Raw genomic sequence first — 22,869 nt, 5'->3', positions numbered from 1 at the left:
GGTTCAGATCCAGGTCGGAACACGTTCTCACCACAAATGTACCGCACCAGAGTTCATTTGTAACCCGACCACCTCTTCAAGAAGGTCTCGGCCCGGCTGTTTTGGTGTGCACCTGAGTGCGATTGCTGTGTTCACACCTGCCCAAACAAACCGGAGGCAAACTAACTTGAGTTAGATTGAACCGAACCAAACAGGGCAGGTGTGAAAGCACCCAAAAATAACACCACAATACTTTATCATTCTATCCCTTACTAAGTCTGACATGTTGTATTTTATGAATGTATTAGAATGTCATTAGTGAAGCAAACCAAAACTTTGTGATTGTGCAACGTGTTGCCGAATTACAATGGTTATTGAAAAGGTTCCTTTAATTCAACAAACTTTGCACATTCTCAAAAGGCCATCCAAAATTATTAGATTTTTTTTCTAAAGAACATTAGCTTGGACAAAACAGCTATTTTGTGTGCTATAAACATTTACATGGAAAGAAATAATACAATTTAAAAAAGTCTGTGTTTCAGATCTGCTGTGGTCCAGAAGTCTCTCAGGGCAGATTTGGGCTGAACAGACACAATGTGTGAGCTGTCCGCCACAGGGAAATGAAATGAGGAGTTTGATTCACACAGCTCTGGGGGAAACTGGACCCTGTTTAATCAGCAAGCTGCTTTTCTGCATTTAAACAACTTCCAAACTGGCATCTGCGAGGAGAAAAACTCCACAAACCACAGAATGCATGTCAATATTTTTTACAATGTTGGAAAGGCAAGTGTGGGCTTCAGCTTTCTTTTTCTCTGATTTGGTCAGCGGTACACAAAAAATATTTTGTTTTATCGACTTAATCGTTTGGTTGATAGAGGGAAAAAAAGTAGAACGCTGACATCAGCAGAGCAGAATAGCTGTTTGAAAAGAGCGTCATGTGGATCGACATGATTCAGTCCATGTTAACACAACCGTAGCCATTGCCGGAAAACAAACAAAAAAATGTGCTACTATGATGTGTCCTAGATTCAGGAAGTCTATAAAAGTACATCTGAAATTCTCTAATATGAACAGTTGGTTGCCCCAAAATTGAGACCTCATTACATGCCCATTATCTGACTATTATATTAAGCAATGCCCTGATTTATGCTCATTCAAATTCAACAAAAAAATCATATCCAAGAGACAGTCAGTCCCTCCACTTCCTGTTGCAGCTCCAAAGTAACATTTTTCCATCATAAACAAGATGTGGAAGTAGCATGTTGCACATCTGCTCCGGCTCAATCTCAATGCACAGCGATGACTTTTGGCTTAACGCTGAAGTCATGCTTCTCTACACACACTGTGAGGATGCTGCAATGAGTGGCACACAATAGAAAGGATTATAAAAGATCATCTCCGCTTATAAAGTTCCTGACCCCAATTTACACATGAAACCTTCGAGTGGATGATGGTGGACGCAGATGGCACGATCGGCGTGATCTATGCGAGCGAATCGAGGCTACATTAAAAAATGAGAGGCATTAGAGACATCTGAGCAGGAGCAGGGGAGAAGCAGCTTCACAATGACAACTCTGTTCTGCATCCGCCTTAAAAAGGAATACTTAATCTACGTGTCACCGCAGGAGCCTGAACTTCAGGGTTTGGCAAAAGTGAAAGAGGAGAGAGGAGACAGGGAGGAGAGAGGGGAGCGCTATTGTGTTTATCACGGATCCATTTCCTTAATTGGCGAAGTTTAACTCCATAAAATCAATAAATCCAAAAACACAGTGCTGATTGGGTCGCGACCCCTTTTTGCTTCATCACCTTTATTTATTATCTTTTTTTAATTATCACCATCATCACGCTCTTGTATGTAAAGAGTAAATAAATGACTGCATTAAAGCATGGTCAATTATTCAGGCATTTCAGTCTGCAGCTAATGCACTCAACAATAATTAATTGTATATCCACATTATGTTCCTTTTACAGCCCACTGGGCCAAAAGATGGTGGCCTTTTAACCTAGATTTATATGCATGCGATGTGCATACTCTATTCCTCACTTCCCTGCACAAGCTCAAACCTGTAGATCACATCCTGGAGGGAGAGATTCAAATAATGTACCCAGGAAAGAAAGAAAAAAAGACCCACATGGCGACTGAATGATTTATGAACGAGATCAATTAGTTAACTAATTTTGACAATCCATGTGCTAATTCTCTTCTGGGGAGTCATAATTAATTTCATATCGCATGCATAGGTTATTTAAAGTCATCTGATGAACCTCGCTGTCAACCGTGCAGGCTGCTCGCCGCACACTTTATTGTGAAGCTTATCTCACTCTCTCTGCTCGTCTGAGTCTGTCTCTGTAAACAGGTTGCTCTGTATCAGCGGCAGCATCAACGCGGCGTATGTGTGACTGGCTGGCTGACTACCAGAGCCGCCTTGTCTCAAGGTTCTGTCAGTACTGAGCTCCAGGTGCACGCTGAGGCCTCCTGTCTGTCTGCCTGGCTGACCTACACTGGCACCCACCATATGTGCCCTTCTTAACACCTTCTGTCACTGTCACACAGCACGCCATGTTTACTGGTGGTCCCTGTCTGACTCTCTGTCTCTCAGCCTTCTTTATCTTTCAGCCCACACCTCTTTATCACGCTCACGTATTCTGAGCTGAATTTTGCTGATAATACAGCAGCCTGGGTTTTCTGTTGAAGTTGCACGATTGTAAAAGTTTCTAGATATTTTTTCTCACTACAGGTAAACTTTATCTTGAAATATTATTATATTTACCATGCAAATGATTTCATGTAATGAGAGAACTGACCTGTTTTAAAGGGGGTTATTGGGCTCAATCCTAATACATCATGTTTGGTATGTTCACCTCTAGAGGAGTGTGTGCTGATTCTTGTTGGAATCATAGACTGTATAAAATAATGGATGTACTTGTAAATAGCTTGACGTCACCCACTGGTTTGTGGACTGTTGTATCAATGCCTCAAGTTTGGCATTTCAGCCGCCGCCATCTTGTTTTTTTGAGACAGAATTGACCGTATATGGAGGAGACCGAAGAGCTGCGGGGGAACAAGTAGTGGATCTGACTCCTATGCTGTAGCGATGGCCCCGCCCTCAAATATGTCTAACTTTCAGCCTTAATAAAATGTAAATTGGGGGTTATATAAAAATTCAATGCTTCTACAAGTGTCATGAACGTTGAAATTAGCTATAGAGACCGAAACTGTTTTTTGTACCAGGCTGTAAACATGTTTATTTCTGCTGTAAAGTTGGGCATTTTAAAATTGGGGCCTATGAAGACTGGCTCGCTTCTGGAGCCAGCCTCAAGTGGCCATTAGAGGAACTGCAGCTTTTGGTACTTCTGCATTGGCTTCATGTTTTAGCCTCACAGGTTGTTGTGTGGCCTAAACGACACAACATTTTGACCTGAGCAGACAGATTGAATATAAAGGCATACATTATTACTCCTCAAATAAGACTGTAAACATGTTTATTTCTGCCGTAAGCTGGGCATTTTAACACGGGAGTCTTTGGAGACTGACTCCCTTCTGGGGCCAGCCTCAAGTGGCCATTTGAGGAACTGCAGTTTTTGGCACTTGCCTGTTGGTTTCATTTTTCAGGACCAGAGGCTGCTGCTTGGTTGGGATAGAGGGGTAAGGTGAAGTGTTAGGCCTAAATGACCCTCCAAACGGACGTTTTTTCAGAGGCACACTTCAAACCGAATATTATGAGAAATCATTGGCAAGATGGCTGCAAAGGCATCGAAAGAAAGCCACAAATGTATTTTCTTTATTTCTACAAATTTAAGAATTACAATAACCATTGCATTATCTTAGTTTAAGTTTCTTTCATTGATCCTTTTCTTTATATCAGAAGCTAACTAGCTAGCTAACATTACATTGTTATTGCTGATTTGTGCATGACAGTACTGCATTTTAACATATTTCCAAGTCTCTATCCGGCCTTTGATGGTATCTGACGCCCAAAATCTGACTAAAGTCCAACAGCAAAGTTGCTGCTCTTCTTACAGCTCTGCTAATATCATGCAGAGTGTCAGGGTAGGAGCACGGATTGCTAACGTTAGCCTACAAAACACTGCTAGAGGCCTGGTAATGAAGTAATTTTCTTTTTTATTTGATGAATTGTTTGATCGACTGAGTGTAAAACATAAGTTGTGAACGATCGTAATGCTTTTCTATGTCCAGCGGTTTTTGTCAAATGTAACTGTGATTACACCATTTTTGCCATAGTTGTGCCTGTTTACATAAACACCATCTGGCGTATCTGGGTCTGGAAGGGTCGTCCCATTTCAAAGAGAAAGATTTCTTGTTATTCTGTTTTGAGGGTAAAAGGGGCACTGAAAAACATGGGGTATGGAGTAAAAATAAGAAATGACATTGGGCCTTTGTGTATTATTAACCAGAGCTATACTTACAAAAGGATGTGAAATGGCTAAATTTTCATGTAACGGTAAGATAAAAAAAACTCTGGCAGTTTTTAAGACAGCACATAATGACTGCTTTTGTGCATGAACAAGCTCTATTCCAGCTCTAGTACGCAGAAGGTCACACAGATTGAAATGCCCTTGCATGAGATAAAGGCAGATAATCAACCATTCATTGCCATGAATGTGCCATTGGACCACATGGAATCTGTATTTTTAAACCAGTGACACTGTCCTAGAGTCAACAGTGTAGTAGCGACATTTGGCTGGCTGGTGTGTTGACACATTCTGGCAGTCCCACCTGGCTGTGCACCATGGCTTTTCACACCACGGCCCAGTGGAGCAGCAAAGTCCCCCCGTAGCCTGGTTACAGTGGACCGGGGCAATTTGGACAATAATTAAGTCATAAATCTTCCCCAGACCATACGGAAAAAAAGGCTTCACCAGATTACACGGCACACCCTCTGAGTAATGTGGTTCACTTCCACAATCAGCCAGTTCACCTGATAAGAAACCAATTCAGTGCCTCTGCTTCTCGATAGCATTAACAGCAGACGCCTCGGCTCACCTTGAGTTAATGAAATGCCTAAACAAATATGTCCTCTGGAATCTAATATGCCCGACCACTATGGAATGCAATATGGCACACGCACAGGATATATTGAGATCTAATTCATCTGTTGTGAAATGCTGGATTCTCTCACTGAATACTGATAGTTTGCATTCAGGTAGGAGATAATCTCTCTTCTGTGCACTGAAATTGATGATGCAGCAGCTCTGTAGTAAGCTAGCAAATATCTGGCACTCACATTATTCGTTAGTTATTGTAAGATGTGTCTTCATAACTTAAAGCAACAGCCTCCCCTGGATACAGTAAGTGCACATTAGTTATGTTGTGATCCATAAAATAACTAAAATAGACTTAAATACAGTCTTCCCGCCTTCATACCCACACAAGTGACATATTAAAGTGACTACACTTTCAACCAATAAAAACATGAACACAGGTCCGCACACTGTGGCTCCCCTTGGTGCAATTTACTGGCACAAGTAACGTTTCAAGCTAATGCTCTTATTCAGACTCAGATGGTGACAACCATATCATCTATAAACAGGCAGGGAGGTGCCGACCTGGAGCTGCTCGAGTGCCTGTGTCACTGTAGATGAGAACAAGAGACCAGCACCATCACTGGGTTTGCCTGCTACACATCCACTCTGTAAACAAGGTAAAAGCAAAGCAGACCAGGATGCTGCAAGTGTTTTATGCATGACTAACACACAAGCAGTTCTTACCTAAAGGTTAGTTTTCACTGTTAAAGGTCCCACATTATGCTCATATTCAAGTTCATATTCGTATTTTGGGTTTCTACTAGAATATGTTTGCATGTTTTAATGCTCAAAAAAAAACATTATTTTTCATATACCATCCACCTCAATATACCTGTAATCACCCTCTGTCTGAAATGCTCCGTTTTCTAACTTTATGAGCTGTTTCACTGGAATTACATTGCTAGGTAACAGCTTGGGTCCATGTTTACGTCCTGTCAGCTAATGTCGTCCACATACACTGCAAAATATTCCAACAGGAAACACAAAAGGACCCATTTAGATTGTTTATGTTGAAACAGTCTGTATAGTAACGTTGTGACATCACAACTTCACAAAAGTCCTGACGGTTTGTTTTAAGGCACAGTTTCTTAATATCAACTGTGTGCATTTCTCTGTGGACTGAGCATTTTGGTACTTTTCCAGCACTTATTCAGGACCTATACCTGCTTTATTTTTAAAAAGACACGGAAATCTGACTTGTCACAATATGGAACCTTTAATATTTACCCTCTTCCACTGTTAACTACTGCATACCTGATTGAACCAACAACAAAACTAACACTGACTTGCTATTAATACAATGGTTCCCAACTGGTGGGTCACGGTCTAAAAGTGGGTTTAAGGTCCATTCTGAGTGGACTGCAAGTGACTCGCAAACGTGACAAGTTTGTAAAAGACACTTTATTTAGAAGTACAGTGAGTTTCTGGCACAGAACTTTTATTTTGAAGTGCTGTTTCTTGCTGTGGAGTAACTAAATAATGGACGGTTACTTAACAGAGACAGCAAACTAGCTTGATGACATGGCCCAAAGCAAGTATGATGCTAAATATAATTAACTTTTTGGACCTTGAACTAATGAGGAAGAAGTCTGGACCAGTTAGGAACCACTGTAAAAAATATATACATAAACACTACTTGAAACACATATTTCTCCATTTACAAAGAAATTCAAATTCTGTTTATACAGTAAATTGCTTTTGACTGGACAGTGCTATAGATGTTCCCAAACAACCAATTTACTCACCACTAAAGTCTTTAGCAGCTAAAACATTTCTTAAGTTTTAATGGTTTCACCCGATATAGTAGCTGCTGGTTATAAGAAGACGGAGGGAATTAATGTTCAACTCAGGCCACATCCACACGAACACATTTTGATTTTAAAATTGTTTTAACACAAAAACAATCTCTGTAAAGATAGCTTTTTAGCACCATTTCAGAAGTAATCTCTGTCCACACTAACATGCCTGAAAACGTGAATGACATTAACCGTTGATGTACACTGGGCATGCATCTGACGAAATAAACAGGAACCAGATTGTCTACACTGTGGTTGGTTGCTTAGTTGTAGAAAATAATAACGAGATAGCTAAAAGTAAGATAAGCGATGCTTTGCAAGAGGTGGAACTGTCACTAAAAGTAACACCTGAGTATAAGGTGGTCAAGCTGGAGGAAAACAAACAGGGAGTCGATGCAAAGCAAATATGCCGACATATCAGAGCTGTACCAGGAGCATTAGCCATTGCCGTAGGAAGTCATGGCAATGGGACACAACAGGGATAAAATCATAAAAGGTATGTGGATCTAGCTATAATGGTTTGACACATCAGGACCGATAAGATCCAATCAAGAAGCAGATGTAGGTGTCTACATCACCAGGTTCAAAAGTCTCCTTTGCTTCCTTTCCAGACTAAAACACAGCCAGGAGGTTTTCAAACTGAAACGAGGTAAGCAGTGTTTTCAAAGGTCTCCATTTTAGTGGAGGAGTGTGGACTCTGGGTGTAAATGTAGCAACAGTTACATGTAAACATATTAGTGTGGATGTAGCCTTGGTAATGGATTTTTGAATTGTGGTTGCAACCCAATCCTGAACTTAAACACTTGCTGACGTGTGTGTGTGCAGTGTGGATTAAAAAAACTCCTGCTGTGTGTGTGTTCTTGTGTGTGTTTGTAGCCTGTCTACCCGGCTGTGGGTCTCTGGCTGCGTGAAGACAAAATGGCAGGATGTAGCACTGTGAAGTCTATTAGGACAAAATCACATACTGCCACTCAGCTGTCCGAGACGTTTGATTAACCTTCACGGTGGGAATGTGGTTCCAGCAACAATTTTCACTTCATACAATAATAATGAGGTAAGGGGGCTGGAGAGAACCCGAGAAAGGACGAGGACAAAGTAGGAAATGGTCTGAAATGGTAAAGTGGTTTCGAAGAGCTGATGTATGTACTTCACTGTCCTCTTCAAGCACACAGAGGGATACTCTGGCTGTTTCTATGAACAGACTGTCGTCTCAGTAACCAGAAGGCCACATTGCCTCTCGTTTTTTAAGCTGCAAAGTAATGTAGTGACTGAGCACATGATCTGCAACATGACAAACAAACACTGATATATTTGAGTTTATTAGTTTTAACAGTTTCCAACTAAACTACACAACTCAAACAAGCCTTGGTGCTCTTGTTTATATAACCTCACTTATAATTTAACAGATTAACTGAAACACTGGACTGAAATACTAATTTAACACAAGAACTGCTAATGTTTGGCCTGGGGAAAAGATTTAAAAGTATAAAACGTAACATGCATTAAAAATTCATTTGCTTTAGTCCGTTTAAGTCGAAACTCTTGACCTTGAAACAAGTTAAGCCTGCAGGGTGAGATTACTGCATTTATTTCCAATAAAAGTTCAACTTTTAACTGAATTTAAGTTGCAGTGCTGTTAAAGAAGTATTTCACTGCTGGAAATATGGTCTTTTTATAAAAATGGGTTGTCTATGCAGGTAAAAGTCACAAATGCACAGATGCACTGCACCACACCGGACCTATAAACGCTCCCAGGGGTGGGTGATGTAATGCAAATTGCTCGTCCAAAAAATAGCCAGCCACCTGTTAACAGGTGATCTGTATTACATTTAAACGGTAAGTTTCTGAAAACATTTTAGGCGAGAAAGAGACAGTGGCGTCTTTCTTTCGATACGCTTTTATACGCTTCGTGTCCATGTAGCAGGGTTACAAGAATGAGGAAGTTCATTCTGTCGGCACAAACCTGCTCTCTCCTCTGCTACTGTCAGCGGTCATTTTAGGCAGAATTGTCGCACCCTTCCTCCAACCCGTTCACCTCCAGAGTCCAGGACGAGCTCAACAAAGGCTCATCCCTCTACTCATCCAGATCATCAGCACTTCTCCACCTCTACCACCACCAGCGTCTAGACCCTGGGGGGAGAGGTTCCCTGTTTTACTATGGATTCATCACCCTTCTTGAATATATACCATCTCGATGGGGGTCCAAAGACTTCTACATTTTCCATACTTGTGTGCACCTGTTAATAAATATTCCTTTCACTAAAAATGAGTCTCTCCTGATTGAAACACATTCAAATGCACCCCCTCCCCCGATGGTGTTACGATTCACCTCCTGTTTGTGACCCTGGCCCTGTGTCACCTCTCTCTCACCTGTCAGATCCAGTTAATCACTGCAACACCTAGACACACACAGACACCCTATGGTTTCTACACTCTGACAGAGAGCATCCGATTTGCAACTCTCTGCCTCACTCCCTCCGCTCATTTAATGTCATGCAAAGAGGAACATTTTATAGACAGCTCAAAGCCAGAGTAGCTGGCTTACTTGTGATTCATTATTATAAAAAGGCTTGGAGGGCATTTCAAGGCTTCTGCGTATTCAACACAATACAAGTTTTGGGGAATTAGTCATATGCTTATAAAACGGGCTCAAGCGCCATTCAGCACGGCATCTCCTTTTGTGTGGCATTACAGTGTGTAATCAAGCGCTGCGCTTTCCAGGGCAATCACGTCCTTTATCACAGAGGAACTGTCGCCAGCCACCTACAGAGTGGGAGGATAAGCCCTGTGGGTAATAGAGTGTGGTGGGTGCTTGATTGGGTATGGTGAGTGAGAAGTTTTGCTCACATCTCATAGCACTCCCCTGCCCCCCTCGTACCCACCCCTCACACCAACAAGTCATAGCTGAGGACAGCCATCCGCACGAGATATGGGACACACTTTCACGCCACTTACTTTCAATTCACTCATTTATTCGTTGCTTTCACGGAACCCTTCAGCCTCTGACCCAGTGCGAGCGTACTGAGGGACTGATTAACACACATACTAAATTTCAGACACTCTGTTTTTTGTTTTTCTTCATCCAGCTCATTCTCTGTGTAATAGGGAGGCACAGAACTGCCTGAGGTAATTAGGGGTGACATGATGTTTATGTAACCTCCAAGCCTCACAAACCAGATGCAATTATGGGCTCCTGGTCTCTGTGACCCCAGCCCCGTAGCGTAGCACCGCAGAGCTGCACTCCCGTGTCCCAGGGGTGAGCCTGGTTTTGCAGGGTGATGGGGGGGAAGGTGGGAGGCTGGAGAAGGGGCAAGCAAGAGTTGAGTTCTTTTCACAGCTCCCTCTGACGGGAGCGCTCGCTGCCTAATCCAAAGTGACGGGCACTTCAGTGGAGAGGGCGCAGAGCCCCCCAATTTCCGCCAGGAACCCACGGCAGGGGAAGCAGAGAAGCCAAGGGTTGGGGTGGCAGACTTATTGTGGCCCAGTGAGAAAGAGTGGGGCAGGGGCCTCATTACAACGCTTAACTGCACTCACAGGCCCTCATTAACCCACCACACCAGTGACTCAAATCAAAACAGACAATAAAAAGAGGTCGCCGTTTGAATACAGGCCTCCATTTTAGTGTGACTTGGACTCTGAGCATTGTAACTGAGTACTTTATGGTGCTTTTACACAAACAGATTTCCGTAAACACTGACGTTTGCTACAATGGGACGATTTATGTGTAGAAACTTCCTCTTATATGTGGTCATCCAGCTTGTATACCCTTTCTCTTTGACTGCTCCCACTCTGCAGGCATGTGGACATCTGGGAATTCCAGAGGAAAGTAATGAGAGAGTGAGAGTGTAGTTAAACAAAACCCAATATGTCCGCTGTAATAAAAGCGCAGCAACACAGAGCTTTAGGTAGCTCAGTCATGGGGAGCAGGGGAATGGATGATGAGAGATGACAGGCACTTACGTATGTTGCTAATGGGATGCAAAGCCAGTGCAAAGATAAAGCCCGGTCTGTATCCCCCCACTCATCAGTGCTCGGGGGGAGAAGAGCTTGGCACGCCAAATGATGCGTTTCATAGAGACAATTAAAGAGCAAATCAATGCTGCTGCCTCTGTGAAATAATTAGAGATGCGGCCGACTTCAACCGCAACCACACAGTGGAAGGCATGCGAAGCTCCGATAGTCGAAGAAGAGATATTGAAGGAGATCTTGAAGAATGTTTTGAGAAGATCCAGCTGATTAAATGTTACCCCAGTCACCAAGCAAACCTGGTTTTCATTAGGCTTCAGAACAAATTGCAATACAGGCTTCTTTGAAGTATTGTTATACTGAACAAGGTAGCTCATACATGTGTGTATATACCTACACTACGCTCACTATATGCTTCAGTTTTTATTTTTTAATGTAACCCTACAATCAAGTATGTGGCTGAAAATAGCGCTGTAATCACTGAACAGTAGATAAAGTGGAGAGACGGCACCCAGCCCTTCTCTCGGCTCCACAGTCTGAAAAACATGGTGATGAGGTCACACTGTTAAGACCAGCAGGCCATCACATTCTGCCTGTCACATCATCAGCGGTACTCTCCTTCCCATTTTAGAGCTCTTAATCTGCATACATCACCATACAGGAGAGGAAAGAAGCTGACTTAGTGGAGGTCTGTGCACTGTGCATTATGTGCTTGTGGAGGAACGAGTGCGATGAAGAGGTACTGTACAGGGCATACGCCACAGAGTAGCAACACCGGAATAGACAGAGATGGAGAGAAGAGAAGAGAAGAGAAGAGAAGAGAAGAGAAGAGAAGAGAAGAGAAGAGAAGAGAAGAGAAGAGAAGAGGGAAACCACATGGGGAATATAAAGTGCAGAAAAAGACAGATGGGCCCACTTACCAGCCTGGTTAGTGGTAATGTTGACTGAGGCGTACTGAGGGGAGTAGGGGCTCTGATCTGACACCCCGTTGACAGCCTGCACCTCAAACGTGTACTGTGTGTGGGCCAGCAGGTCACTAATGAAGACCCGGGGCTCCGTCAAGCCCAGCTGACGGGGCACAAACTGAACGTTGTCCCCGCAGCGGGTGCAGCCTCCCCGGCCTCCGCCGCAGCTCTTGCAGATGATGTTGAAGACGACGTCCTCGCGGCCCCCCGAATCCCGAGGAGACGTCCACTCCAGCATCACAGAGGTTTCGTTCACGCTGGAGATAACGGTCTGAGGAGCTGAGGGGACAGCTGGAAAATATAAGAGAGATTCTGAGGTTAATATTTGAGTGATCAGTTGTTTTGTGACTTTCACATGTACCATTTTTCTACCAAACTACACGCGGGTTTTTTAAAACATGGGAAACCCACTAAAAACCAGCGATTGCTAGTAGACATAGCTCTGCAGTAGATGCTTACTGGTTTTTCTTCCTATTGAGTGACACTCTATGTTGAGGACGTGCCAGACAACAGGGTTAGTAAACAGTAGAAATGTCACCATGGTCACTTCTGTTTTTATGTTACTTATTCAGTCTCTCTTTCAAACTTGTTGTGGACTATTTTGGAATAACATTTGAGCGCTGCTTGGACAAAAACGCATAGTATTTTGTGGTGGTGCGTCATTGCATCGTTCCGCAGAAGAGGCAAAGGGGGCCTCCACCAGGGTGTCATATTTCCATCACTGCCAATCTTAGCCGATCGGAGCTGGAGCCAATAAACACCAACGACTACTGCAGAGTTTTTTGTCCCAGGAGTAAATACTGATTGTAACTTTTCTATTAAATACAAAAGCCAGATGTTAGTGGGTGTTGGTGAGATTTTTGTGCAATGGGAAAGCTTTAGTCACTGTCTTGATCCACTGATGATAGAAGAATCTTGATTATAAATGCTTTCAGATTCCTACTTAATGAAGAAAAGTGACTGAAAACAGTGTTGAATAGGGGTGTCACAATGATCCAAATTCATGATTCAATTTGACTTTAAGGCCATGATTCCAATCAATCTGTATTTCAAACATTTTTTGTTTAAATCTGAAGGCTACGCCATTGTTAGACTTAAGACATAAAGATCAACAGGTCATTGGTTTCATGCTCTGACACTGTCATTAAGGGTGCTTTCAGACCTAGGGTTGTCTTGCTTTGGTCTGAATCAGGGACTTAGCAACATGATTGCCTAGAGTTGCTTCGTGTTCTCATGGCAGACCAGATAAAATGCCTTGTGTGAGAAAGCTGCTCTTGACTGGTCAGAATTTACATGCAGGAAAAATCCAGGAAGTAAACAAAACGTTGAAGAAGAGTACACTTGCAAGATAAATGTGACACTTTCTAATGTCACAATGGAGGGACAACTACGCAGGTTGATTTTAGCGCTGCTCATCGTGGACTATATTGCTGTCATTGTTCATTTTAGTCAAACCATACAGTTTGAAAACGAGGCGCGGCTCCAACTAGAAAACAATGTTTTGATGCATTGGATGTGCTGAATGTGCATATTAAGGCAGTACAGGAGGAGGTGCACATTAATAATCCTCCAGGACTGTAACATGCTCATGTTTAACCCAAACAATGTGTCATGTGACTGCAGTTGGTTCAGATCAAGGTTGGAACACGTTCTCACCACAAACGAACCGCACCAGAGTTCGTTTGTTCCACCTCTTCAAGAAGGTCTCGGTCCGGTTGTTTTGGTGTTCACACCTGCCCAAACGAACCGCACTTAGGGGACAAACGAACTTGAATTCTATTGACCTAAACCAAACAGGGCAGGTGTGAAAGCACCCTAACATTTCAAATCTTCGAATTTGAAATCAAATGAAAAATTCTGCTTTTGATTTCGATGATCAAAATCGACAACTCATTTCGATCAATTTTTGATTTAGAATTGATAATGTAGTCACGTAGTGTTAGCGTTGCAATCCAACAACTGTAGGTTGGGTTATGTAAAATCCATTTGTGGTAGCATTCTGATGGTTTCCTTTAGATTCCAGCTTAAACAATGGAAAACAGGTCTTAACTAGAAAGTCTTACTAGATACAGCAGTAATATTGAACTTACAGCTTGTGATAGGGTGCTGGGTGGCCCATCGACCATTTTCTAATTCACTGATTCCAAAGCCAAGGTAGGATCCCTTGGACCGCAAGTTATTTATTGGTACATTGGTACATCATCATTATTGGTACATTTTATTATTAGCCTCCTGTCATTTTGCAAAAGTGGCCCCCTGGCAGAGCAAGTTGAGCGCCCCTGGTTTGCAATATAGAAAAGAGATATTCTAAAAATGGCTGTTACTCATACGAGCCACGACCTCAAGGACGCTGTACTTTTGCATCGACTACATTCCACTGCATTGTTCTAATTTTATGATGGATGCCGTGTTGTGTACTTGATGGCATACAGGATATAATTACCAGCTCTACTTAAATAACACAGGAGAAAAGAAAAATCCAGCAGCTCACTCAGATACTATAGCTTCTTATAGACGTCTGAACTGACTGCGTTCCAAGCTGGCAGTGTTTCATCCCTCGGGATGCCCATTTACACTCTCTCATTTTCCATGCTGGTGTCCACTTTGTCAAGTGTTTTCTCAACATCTATTCTTGACAATTTTCTCATGGAGCATCGTATAGAGTTACTGCAGCGCGGAGAAACCTACTGTTTCTCCTATTGAGACATTCTTAGCAGCTAGGCATTACAGGGTGGAAACTTTCCACATGCTGCTACATGTTGAGTGACAGGCCAAACAAATAAACAATGAGAACTGTTTATCTTTTACAGGCATGTGCACCTAATTATGGAAGTCGTACCCTCCAGGACTAATGAGATAAACAGTTCCTCTCCGCCCACAACATCCTAAATCTGAATCGATCACTTCTTATTTAACCTCCTTTTAATTGGCAGCAATTAACAGATCTCCGGCTCTGGAAGGCAGCCCGTTGGAGTGCCCTTCTTGGTGTCTCTCATACATGGAAACATAACTCCTCCTTGGCATCTCCTTCCTGGGGAGGAGGACTAATATCCCCCCCATTAGCTGGCGGGCTGCTCTGATGGGCCCATTCCCTTGCTTTAATCAGGCCGGGCCCTGCTGCGCTTAATACGGGTGACGTGACGCTGCTGCTTTCTCATTCACAACAGCTGCTCGACTCCCAGAGCCAGGCTTATGCAAATCTCCTTTGTTGGAGACCATCAAATCTTTTCCCTCCTCTCTCCCTTTCAACAGGCAGAGAGGCAGAGTGAGGAAAAAACACTACCAAAAACGTTGAAAGGAGCTTTTTTTTCTCACTCACCCCCGTTTTGTTTTAGTTAGACCACACTCTATGCACTGAGTCTCTGTCTTTCTCACACACACACACACCAGTCTCTCCATCTCTCTTAAATTGCCTCTCCTTCTTCATTCCTTTCCCTCACGCTTTCCCCCCGCCCTCCCTCACTCACTTTTGCTTTGGTCTATCCTTCCGTCTCTCTCTCAACCTCGGTGTCAGCCTCAGATTCAAATTCAAATTCAAACAGCTTCATTGGCATGACAAGAGAGAGTCTCGCCTAGGCTCATTCTCCGTGCCTGCCCCTTCTCAAAGCTACGCGCCCTGGCCCAGTAACCTCTGGTCTGGCTTGGAGTACGAGCTGTGTGATGTTGAGGAGGGGCAGCCGAGCCTTGTGTGTTGGGTCAGATCTGTGGACAGCCACACTATGGGCATGTCAGCGTCCTGTTCGTGTGAGGGACAGCTCTGACAGGGTTTCTCTGTTTGGAGTTACACAGACTACCACTGTCCTTTGATCCCGGGGCGCTTCTGCTTGTGGGTGTGAAATGTGTATGTGTCAGAGAGTTCATATTTGAAATCAAAGACGTTGTGGGTACCCACTCACGCCTGTGTACTCAGTGTGTTTGTGTGGAGTGCAAGTTGAAGTTCACATATAACAACATCAGAACTATACGTACTTGTGCATGGCATCTGGAGAGGATCTGAGTCGGTGCGGTAGTATCCGTTGCGGCAAACGCAGTTGATGGCGCCTTCGCTGGTGGTGCGGCTGTTGATGGGACACTGCATACAGGGCTCATCTTTTTGAGTCGGCTTGAAATAGCCTGACGGACAGGCTGAAAGACAGAGGAGGATACATGTGAGAATTCAGAATAAAATACTATAAACATTGTTTTCCAAAAAGGCACAGACAATGTAAATTAATGTCAGTTTATCAGAAACTTCCATAATAGGACAGCAGCAGGTTCTGTTTAGTGACTATTTTTGTTTTATTATTCATCATTCAATCGTTTAGTTCAGAACATATCAGCAGAGTGCGGTGGCCCTGAGGGTCAAAACACTATGACATTTCAAAAAACACATCAAGATTTAAGGAAACACCACAACATTGTTACGTGACATGTCACATTGCAAATTTCCCCACTGTGGGAAGAATAAAGAATTATCTTATATCATGTTTTTTGAAATGCTGTTCTTCCTGAAATGTTCAGGTTTTTTTCTGAAATACTGTTTTGTGACATGTTGTCCTGTTTTCTGAGATGTTATTGTGTTTGGTGAAATGTTGTATTGTTTTAAAAAATAACGCTTTGTTTTGTGGCATGTTGTTGTGTTCTCTGAAGTGGCATTATGTTTTCTCTAACGTTGTGTTTTGTGTTGTGTTTTATGTCACAACGGGCCACCAAAGCAAATCGCGGAAAAGCTCACAATTTGTCATAACCCAAGGTGAAATTTCTAAATTCATTTTATTTTATTTGATAGGAATTATTCAATTTAATATAGTTCCAGTACAGAGAATGTGACTGATGTTTATAGCCAATGCTAATTTTCAACTCTTTCAACTCACTAAATTGCTTGGGTTGTTTTTGCAGCAACAATCCAAAACCCAAAGATACTGAATTATAAAAAATATCAAAACTAAACAAACAAAATATTCTCTCTAACTCTGTTAACTGTCTAGTTAATAACTGATTTATATCTTGGGCTGGCACCATATCAGATATTAACAGTACAATTATCATGGCCAAAGTTTGAGTTATCTGTACAAAATTTAAAAAGGAAAAATGCTAAATGTAGGGCTGAGTCAAATTCAAAGCTTTGATCATTGCCATGGTAATATGCCATATATTAAACATATGTATATATGTATATATATATATATATATATCTATATATACACCCCAAAAATCCCTAATAGCCCATACATTAAAAAAAAAGTTATCCAGCTTTATTTATTATGTATCAACATTAATTAATATTAGTTATCCTCAGACAAGGACATTTAAACTTAGTGATTCTTTTGTGATTTCAACTTCCTCTCATCGAACGTCAGTCAGCAGCAGTCAAATGAAACTGAAACCACACAGGACAGGTTAACAGATATGCCAGAAAGACGTCAAAAAAGTCAAGCGTCTGGAATAGTTACAAGATTTGCGAAGATATTCCCCAAAAAGTCGAGTGCCAGAAACGCCAAAGGACACTGGCATATCACAAATCTACAATAAGCTTGGCAAATTACCTGAAAACTCTAACTAACAGCTCAGCTGTGTTGCAAAGTATTGTTTTGAAACTGATGTTTTCAAAAGGCCAGACTTGTGTCGTCTTCTCACATTGCCCTCCCTCACCTCCCGAGGCTTCAATTAATCACTGATATTTCTCACTGAAGCTTCAATGTCCAAAATTGATGTTCAAGACAGCCTTAGCTGTTGGTCCAATTCAACTTTAACTTCAGTAGAAAAAACTGAGGAGTGCTGCACTGGGTGTATATAAATGGTAAGAAAAATTCAGGTGCTCTTTGAGGACAGGGCAAATAGGCCCCTTAACTTTGTTTATTATTCAATTTCTTTCTTTTATGTCGAATGAATTACACTTAAAATACGAGTGTAGGGAGGTGGAGAGAGACTGTCACCATAACTGTAAAAAAAAAATGTGCAAAAAGAGCTATTACAAGCAACCAGATGACACAAGAGGAGGGAGACAAAGCGAGAATAGCAGGAAATGGAAATGATCTAAGAGGCAATGGATTACTTACACAATATAATATTATATGTGTGTTATTAACATGATGTCAATTTTTCATTGTTAGATATCATGGTTATTGCCAATACTAGTATATCACAACACCCCCAGTCAGGACTAGGGCTGCAACTAACAATTATTTTCATTTTCGATCAGTGTGTTGATTATTTTCTTGATTAATGGGGGAGTTGTTTTGGTCTATTAAATGTCAGAAAATGTTGATTATTGTTTCCAAAAGCCCAAATAATGTCCTCAAATATTATGTTGTGTCCACTTCCCATTAAAATGCAGTTTACTGTTATAGAGGAGTAAAGAAACCAAAAAAAATTCACATTTTAGAAGCTGGACTCACAGAATTTTGACTTTTTTTCTTTAAAAAATGACTTAAATTGATTCATCAATTATTGAATTAGTTGATGATTAATTTAATAGTTGACAACTAATCGATGAATCGTTGCTGCTTTAGTCAGAACCCAAGGTAACGTCTCTAAATTGCTTGTTTTTTGAGCAACAATCCAAAACCAAAATACATTAAATATATATAAATATAAAACTGAGAACTCTTTGTCCATTTACTGATAAATTACTCATTCATCTCTAATTGTTTTGGTGCTGTAAGTTTGATAGCCATACAATAGACAGCAGGTCACTGTAAATGTATTGTCTGTATATACTGTATTTAAACTCAGTATTTCTAAAAAAGTGAATGAAAGAAAGAGACGTTTGTGATTCTTTCCAGTATTTTATATCTCCCATGGTTCACGTGCTTTCCTTGGAGCTACATTTAACAGATATTTCGTTACGTCTTGCATTACAAGAGAAGCCATCGAGTGACCAGAATTCAAAACAACCCAAAAACACAGACCACGAGTCCAACATATAAATATACATCAGCGCAGCCTGACATATAAATACACATCCTCGCATGAAGCCTCGCATGTCAGGCGACTCTCTGCAGATATGGCAACATGGCAACACATTGTAAGTTTGCTTTGAATTATTCACCGTGCTCTAGTTGCCTGAGAAGTCTCGGAAGTGCCCTGCATTCTGCTGAGAGCCCTTTTTAAGGGCCTCTCTGCGGAAACCTGGGAGGAAAGTTACATTCATGATAGAGACGATGATGAGCTCACACACCGCAGCTGCCATTAAATTCTGCATTCGTGTATGCGCCTGTGTGTGTGGGTGAATCACAGCCTGTGTACGGGGTGAATCTGTTTGTATGTTGCCATAAGCATCCGTCATTGCAGCGATAAACAAACTAACTTAGCTGTCTGTGAAATCCCCTTATCCTCTCCTGAGTCACATACCGCCTAGCCTAAACCTGCAAAAAAAAGCTGTTTTTCAGCATTTGCACCTGCACCATGTCAAGAGATTTTTTTTTTCTATCTTGGGCCAAAGCAGCTACGGTTTTGCTTGAGGTAATCCAGCTCCCACCTGCCCCACCGATAGAGGAGAAAATACAGAGGTGTTGAGACAGAGGTGTTGGAAGTACAGTAACATGAAAAATTCACACACGGGACACGCTGCATATCCAGGTTAAAGCCCCTCAGGTCTGTCAGTGCTGCTGTTTTTTCTTTAGTAACAGCCAAACAAGCAGAGGAATTTATTGAGTCTGATGAAAGGCAACAAAATAAACCTGCTTTTCCATGAATTTATGGTTCTTCTTGTGAAACATTTATTTTTATATCAAAGCTGGCAGGTTTATAGGAATATATTTCTTTCACTATGAAAGCTGATTTTGACAATTTGTCCCACTCATTATGGAAACAGCTCCCCCTCCCATTTTCTATATGTTTCTAAAAACTTTCTTTAACATGACTTTCTGTAAAGTAATAAAAAAATACAGACACTATTTCCTTCTGAGGCTGCACTGGCAATTACAGCTCAACTGCAGCATCTGGAATATGGAAACATCTGCAGCTGCAACTCCCATTTAACAGAGGCCAAATCACAAGGCAGAATTAGTCCGAGTCCAATCCCAATGTTTATATTACACAGACACATCACTGGACTCAGAGAGCCTACAGGCCGCGGATTAATGTCCTGTTTTCCCCCCTTGTAACTCGGAGTACATTAATCAGAACCATCACCTTCTAAATCTGGTCATTATGGTAATTCAAAAAATATGCAGACGCTTTTTTTTAATGGACAGAAATGTTTAAGATGTGCTGTGACTGACTGTAAATAATATCTGCGACTGTAACTGTGGGAAGGGATGGATGTAACAATGCTTTTTTGTGTATTTTCTGGAAACTCTGCAGTTTTGTAGATTCTATTAGTCGAGCTGAATCACCTATTCAAGGAGAGACTTAAAGTGGTTCAATGTGATCTGATCGACTGAACCGTATTGCATGAGAGCAGGCATAATAAAAACAGCCACGTGAATACAGTCTGTTCCAAAGAGGAGGCTGTTTTCATGGACATTATGCCAAGCATCCAAAAGAAGAAATTACTTTTATTCGAATGTGTGCTTTGAAATGGGGACGCATTTTAATTGTCATGCAAAGGTGTGCCTTAAAGTTACAAAGCAGAGTGTTATATTTGGTGTATTATGACAAACGTCAGAAGCAGAAAGAGCTCTTCCAAAATAAAACTGGAGTAATCTTAAAGATCTCCTCACTAAGTATTAGCTTTGACATGTTTTTCTTTTCCATGATTGATGGGGGAAAAGGTTTCGGGTACAGAGCGAAACATGAGGCCTGGACATTCACACTGCCAGTCAACAGGGTCGCTGAATGAGGCCCAGGCAACAGCTATGTGGGGAATTGGGTTCGAACCTCAGTGGCGCAGCGAGGTCTATGGGAGCGCGGCGCTCCGAGGAGCAAAACACCAAAGGAAGCGGCATAAAGAGGTGGTGAAGGAGGAGGAGGAGGGGGGAGAAGAAGAGAGGAGAAGTGTAAAGATGGGAACAAAGAGACGAGAGGGGAGAGGTGGGAAACGGCTGTGTTTGGGAGTTTTTTCAGCCAAGGAATTCGGCGTGTTACTGTGCCCGCAGTGAATGTATGTGTGCCGCAACAGTGTGCAGACTGTGCATAACAATCAGAACAATGACTTTAAAATCTGCATGGGGACAAAAATGACTGAGTAAAATTGATTAGTGCTTATAAAGCCCCATGATGCCTTGCTACCACTGTGGTTGTATTTAAATACGCTGTGGTAATTGTTGGATGGCACACTGGTGGGTAATGAAAATTCTTCCCACCATGCACCAAACATCCAGACACACAATTTTACTGTCTGCTGCAAGTCTGCTCCGTTTGGAACAAAAAATATTTGAGGAGTAATAATATACGTCTTAATATTCAATCTGTCTGCTTAAGGTCAAAATGTTGAGTGGTTTACACCAAGCGACAACCACCGGGCTACAAACTGATGCCAACGCTGAAGTACCCAAAGCTGCAGTTCCTCTAATGGCCACTTGAGGCTGGCTCCAGACGTAAGTCAATCCCCATAGACCCCATGTTAAAAATGCCTAACATTACAGCAGAAATACACATGTTTGCATTCATGACGAATTTGTTTTATATAACTCACCTATTTACATTTTATCAAGGCTTAAAGTTACACATTTGTAAGGGCGGGGCCACTTGAATGTCATGCTGCTCAGCATCGCTACAGTAATGGTAAATGAACTGCACTTTCTAGTCATCCGACCACTCAAAGTGCTTTCTACACTGCAAGTCACATTCACCCTTTCACACACACTCACACACTGGTGGAACATGGAATTTGGGGTTCAGTATCTTGCTCAAGGTTACTCCGACATGCAGACTGGTGGACGACCCACTCTGCCTCCTGAGCCACAGCCACCCTACAGTCTGTGAGTCAGATCCACCTCTTTCTCCTCCATAGCTCCACCCTTTTGTCCAAATATGGTCACTCCTGGCTCCAAAAAGTGCCGTAGCTACGTATTGTCTTGTTGTCCTTACTAATTGTCCACCTACCATTTTCTAACTCACGATGAAAATAAACTGTTTCACACTAGGATTTCTTTTTGCACTTTGTAAATAAGGTGCTAAAGTGAATTTAAGAAGCAACAAAAAAGAGCTTGATTATAAAAACGTGCCACAGAGAGATCCCCCGAAACCCCCAACAGACATCAAGGTTAAGCCGGGAGTGTCCTCAAACCCTAGAAACACCCCTGCATACAGCAAATTTCGTAGAGTTGAAAACAGGCAATTAATTTACTATAAATGCTGATAAATGTTATTAATGTTTGTTTATTAAAAAGCCCCTGGACCTGGACTTGAATATAATAACTGGTCAAATCCTGTTGATAGATTCCAATGGTATTATTACTCGTGGTTCATCTACTGTTATGTGAGTTTTTAGTTTTGCTTTGTCAGATCTGTCGTGTGCTTGACATCTTTGCTAAAGCATTCAGCTTCGTATTTTGTTTTGACCACAGTGTACTGGTTAAGTAGGACTCACAGTATCGAGATGATTCAGACAGTGCGGTGTACAATATCATTACTGAAAAGTAAACAACATTTACCAGTAAAAGTCGAACTTTTTTGGCATCTGTTGCGTCCCTTTGTGACAACGCCTTCTCATCTGCTACCTCCAGAAAGTTAAAACAATCCACGATAAAAAAAGTATTTGAGAAAACCATCCTCTCCGGTTCAAGAGGACACAGTATTATGTGTCTTGGCATGCCTCTCTGCCCTGCCACGGTCATTATTTTGGGGAAATATTTGGGGAATTTCCACTTTATGCCCAGATGACAGATTTTTAAGAGTTGCAAAGTTGTCTGGTGTCGGATGTAGAGGAGCAGAGACGAGGAGAGCAGTGATTAAAAAACAGATCAGAGCTTTAATTCCCTACCTCCCTGCCTGCCCAGATTGCTGCTGTTGAGCTGTTTGATCACCATCCTGGCAGTCTTGCTCAACATGCGAGGGCTGAAGGCTGTTTTTTTGGATGTTTCCTCTAACTTCAGATATCCTTCTGGCAAGAAGAGTTAATTACTGCAAGAATATTCATTGACAACAGCTCCTCTGTTGTTCCTGCTTCCTATACTTAAAAAACAAAACCGCACACACGCACTGCTATTAATATCATTAATATGATCAAGCTAACATGCCACGCTTTTTTT

At 41.9% G+C, this 22,869-nt stretch overlaps 1 protein-coding gene across 5 annotated transcripts in view; it reads right to left on the bottom strand.

Moving 5' to 3' along the window:
- Positions 1 to 22,869, bottom strand: part of ephb2b (eph receptor B2b) — a 184,360-nt gene that overhangs the window by 45,667 nt on the left and 115,824 nt on the right. For all 5 annotated transcript variants that reach the window (XM_050038814.1, XM_050038816.1, XM_050038815.1 and 2 more), the window contains exons 4-5: positions 15,722 to 15,877; positions 11,708 to 12,043 (exon numbers count right to left, since the gene is read on the bottom strand). In XM_050038814.1, the coding sequence (XP_049894771.1) occupies positions 11,708 to 12,043; positions 15,722 to 15,877 (492 nt within the window). The remainder of the gene's footprint in view (positions 1 to 11,707; positions 12,044 to 15,721; positions 15,878 to 22,869) is intronic.

The sequence above is a fragment of the Epinephelus moara genome, chromosome 24, assembly GCF_006386435.1.
Source record: "Epinephelus moara isolate mb chromosome 24, YSFRI_EMoa_1.0, whole genome shotgun sequence".
Classification (NCBI taxonomy): Eukaryota; Metazoa; Chordata; class Actinopteri; order Perciformes; family Serranidae; genus Epinephelus; species Epinephelus moara.
Note: the sequence above shows the minus strand (reverse complement) of the source record. Positions and strands in the feature narration are given on the sequence as shown.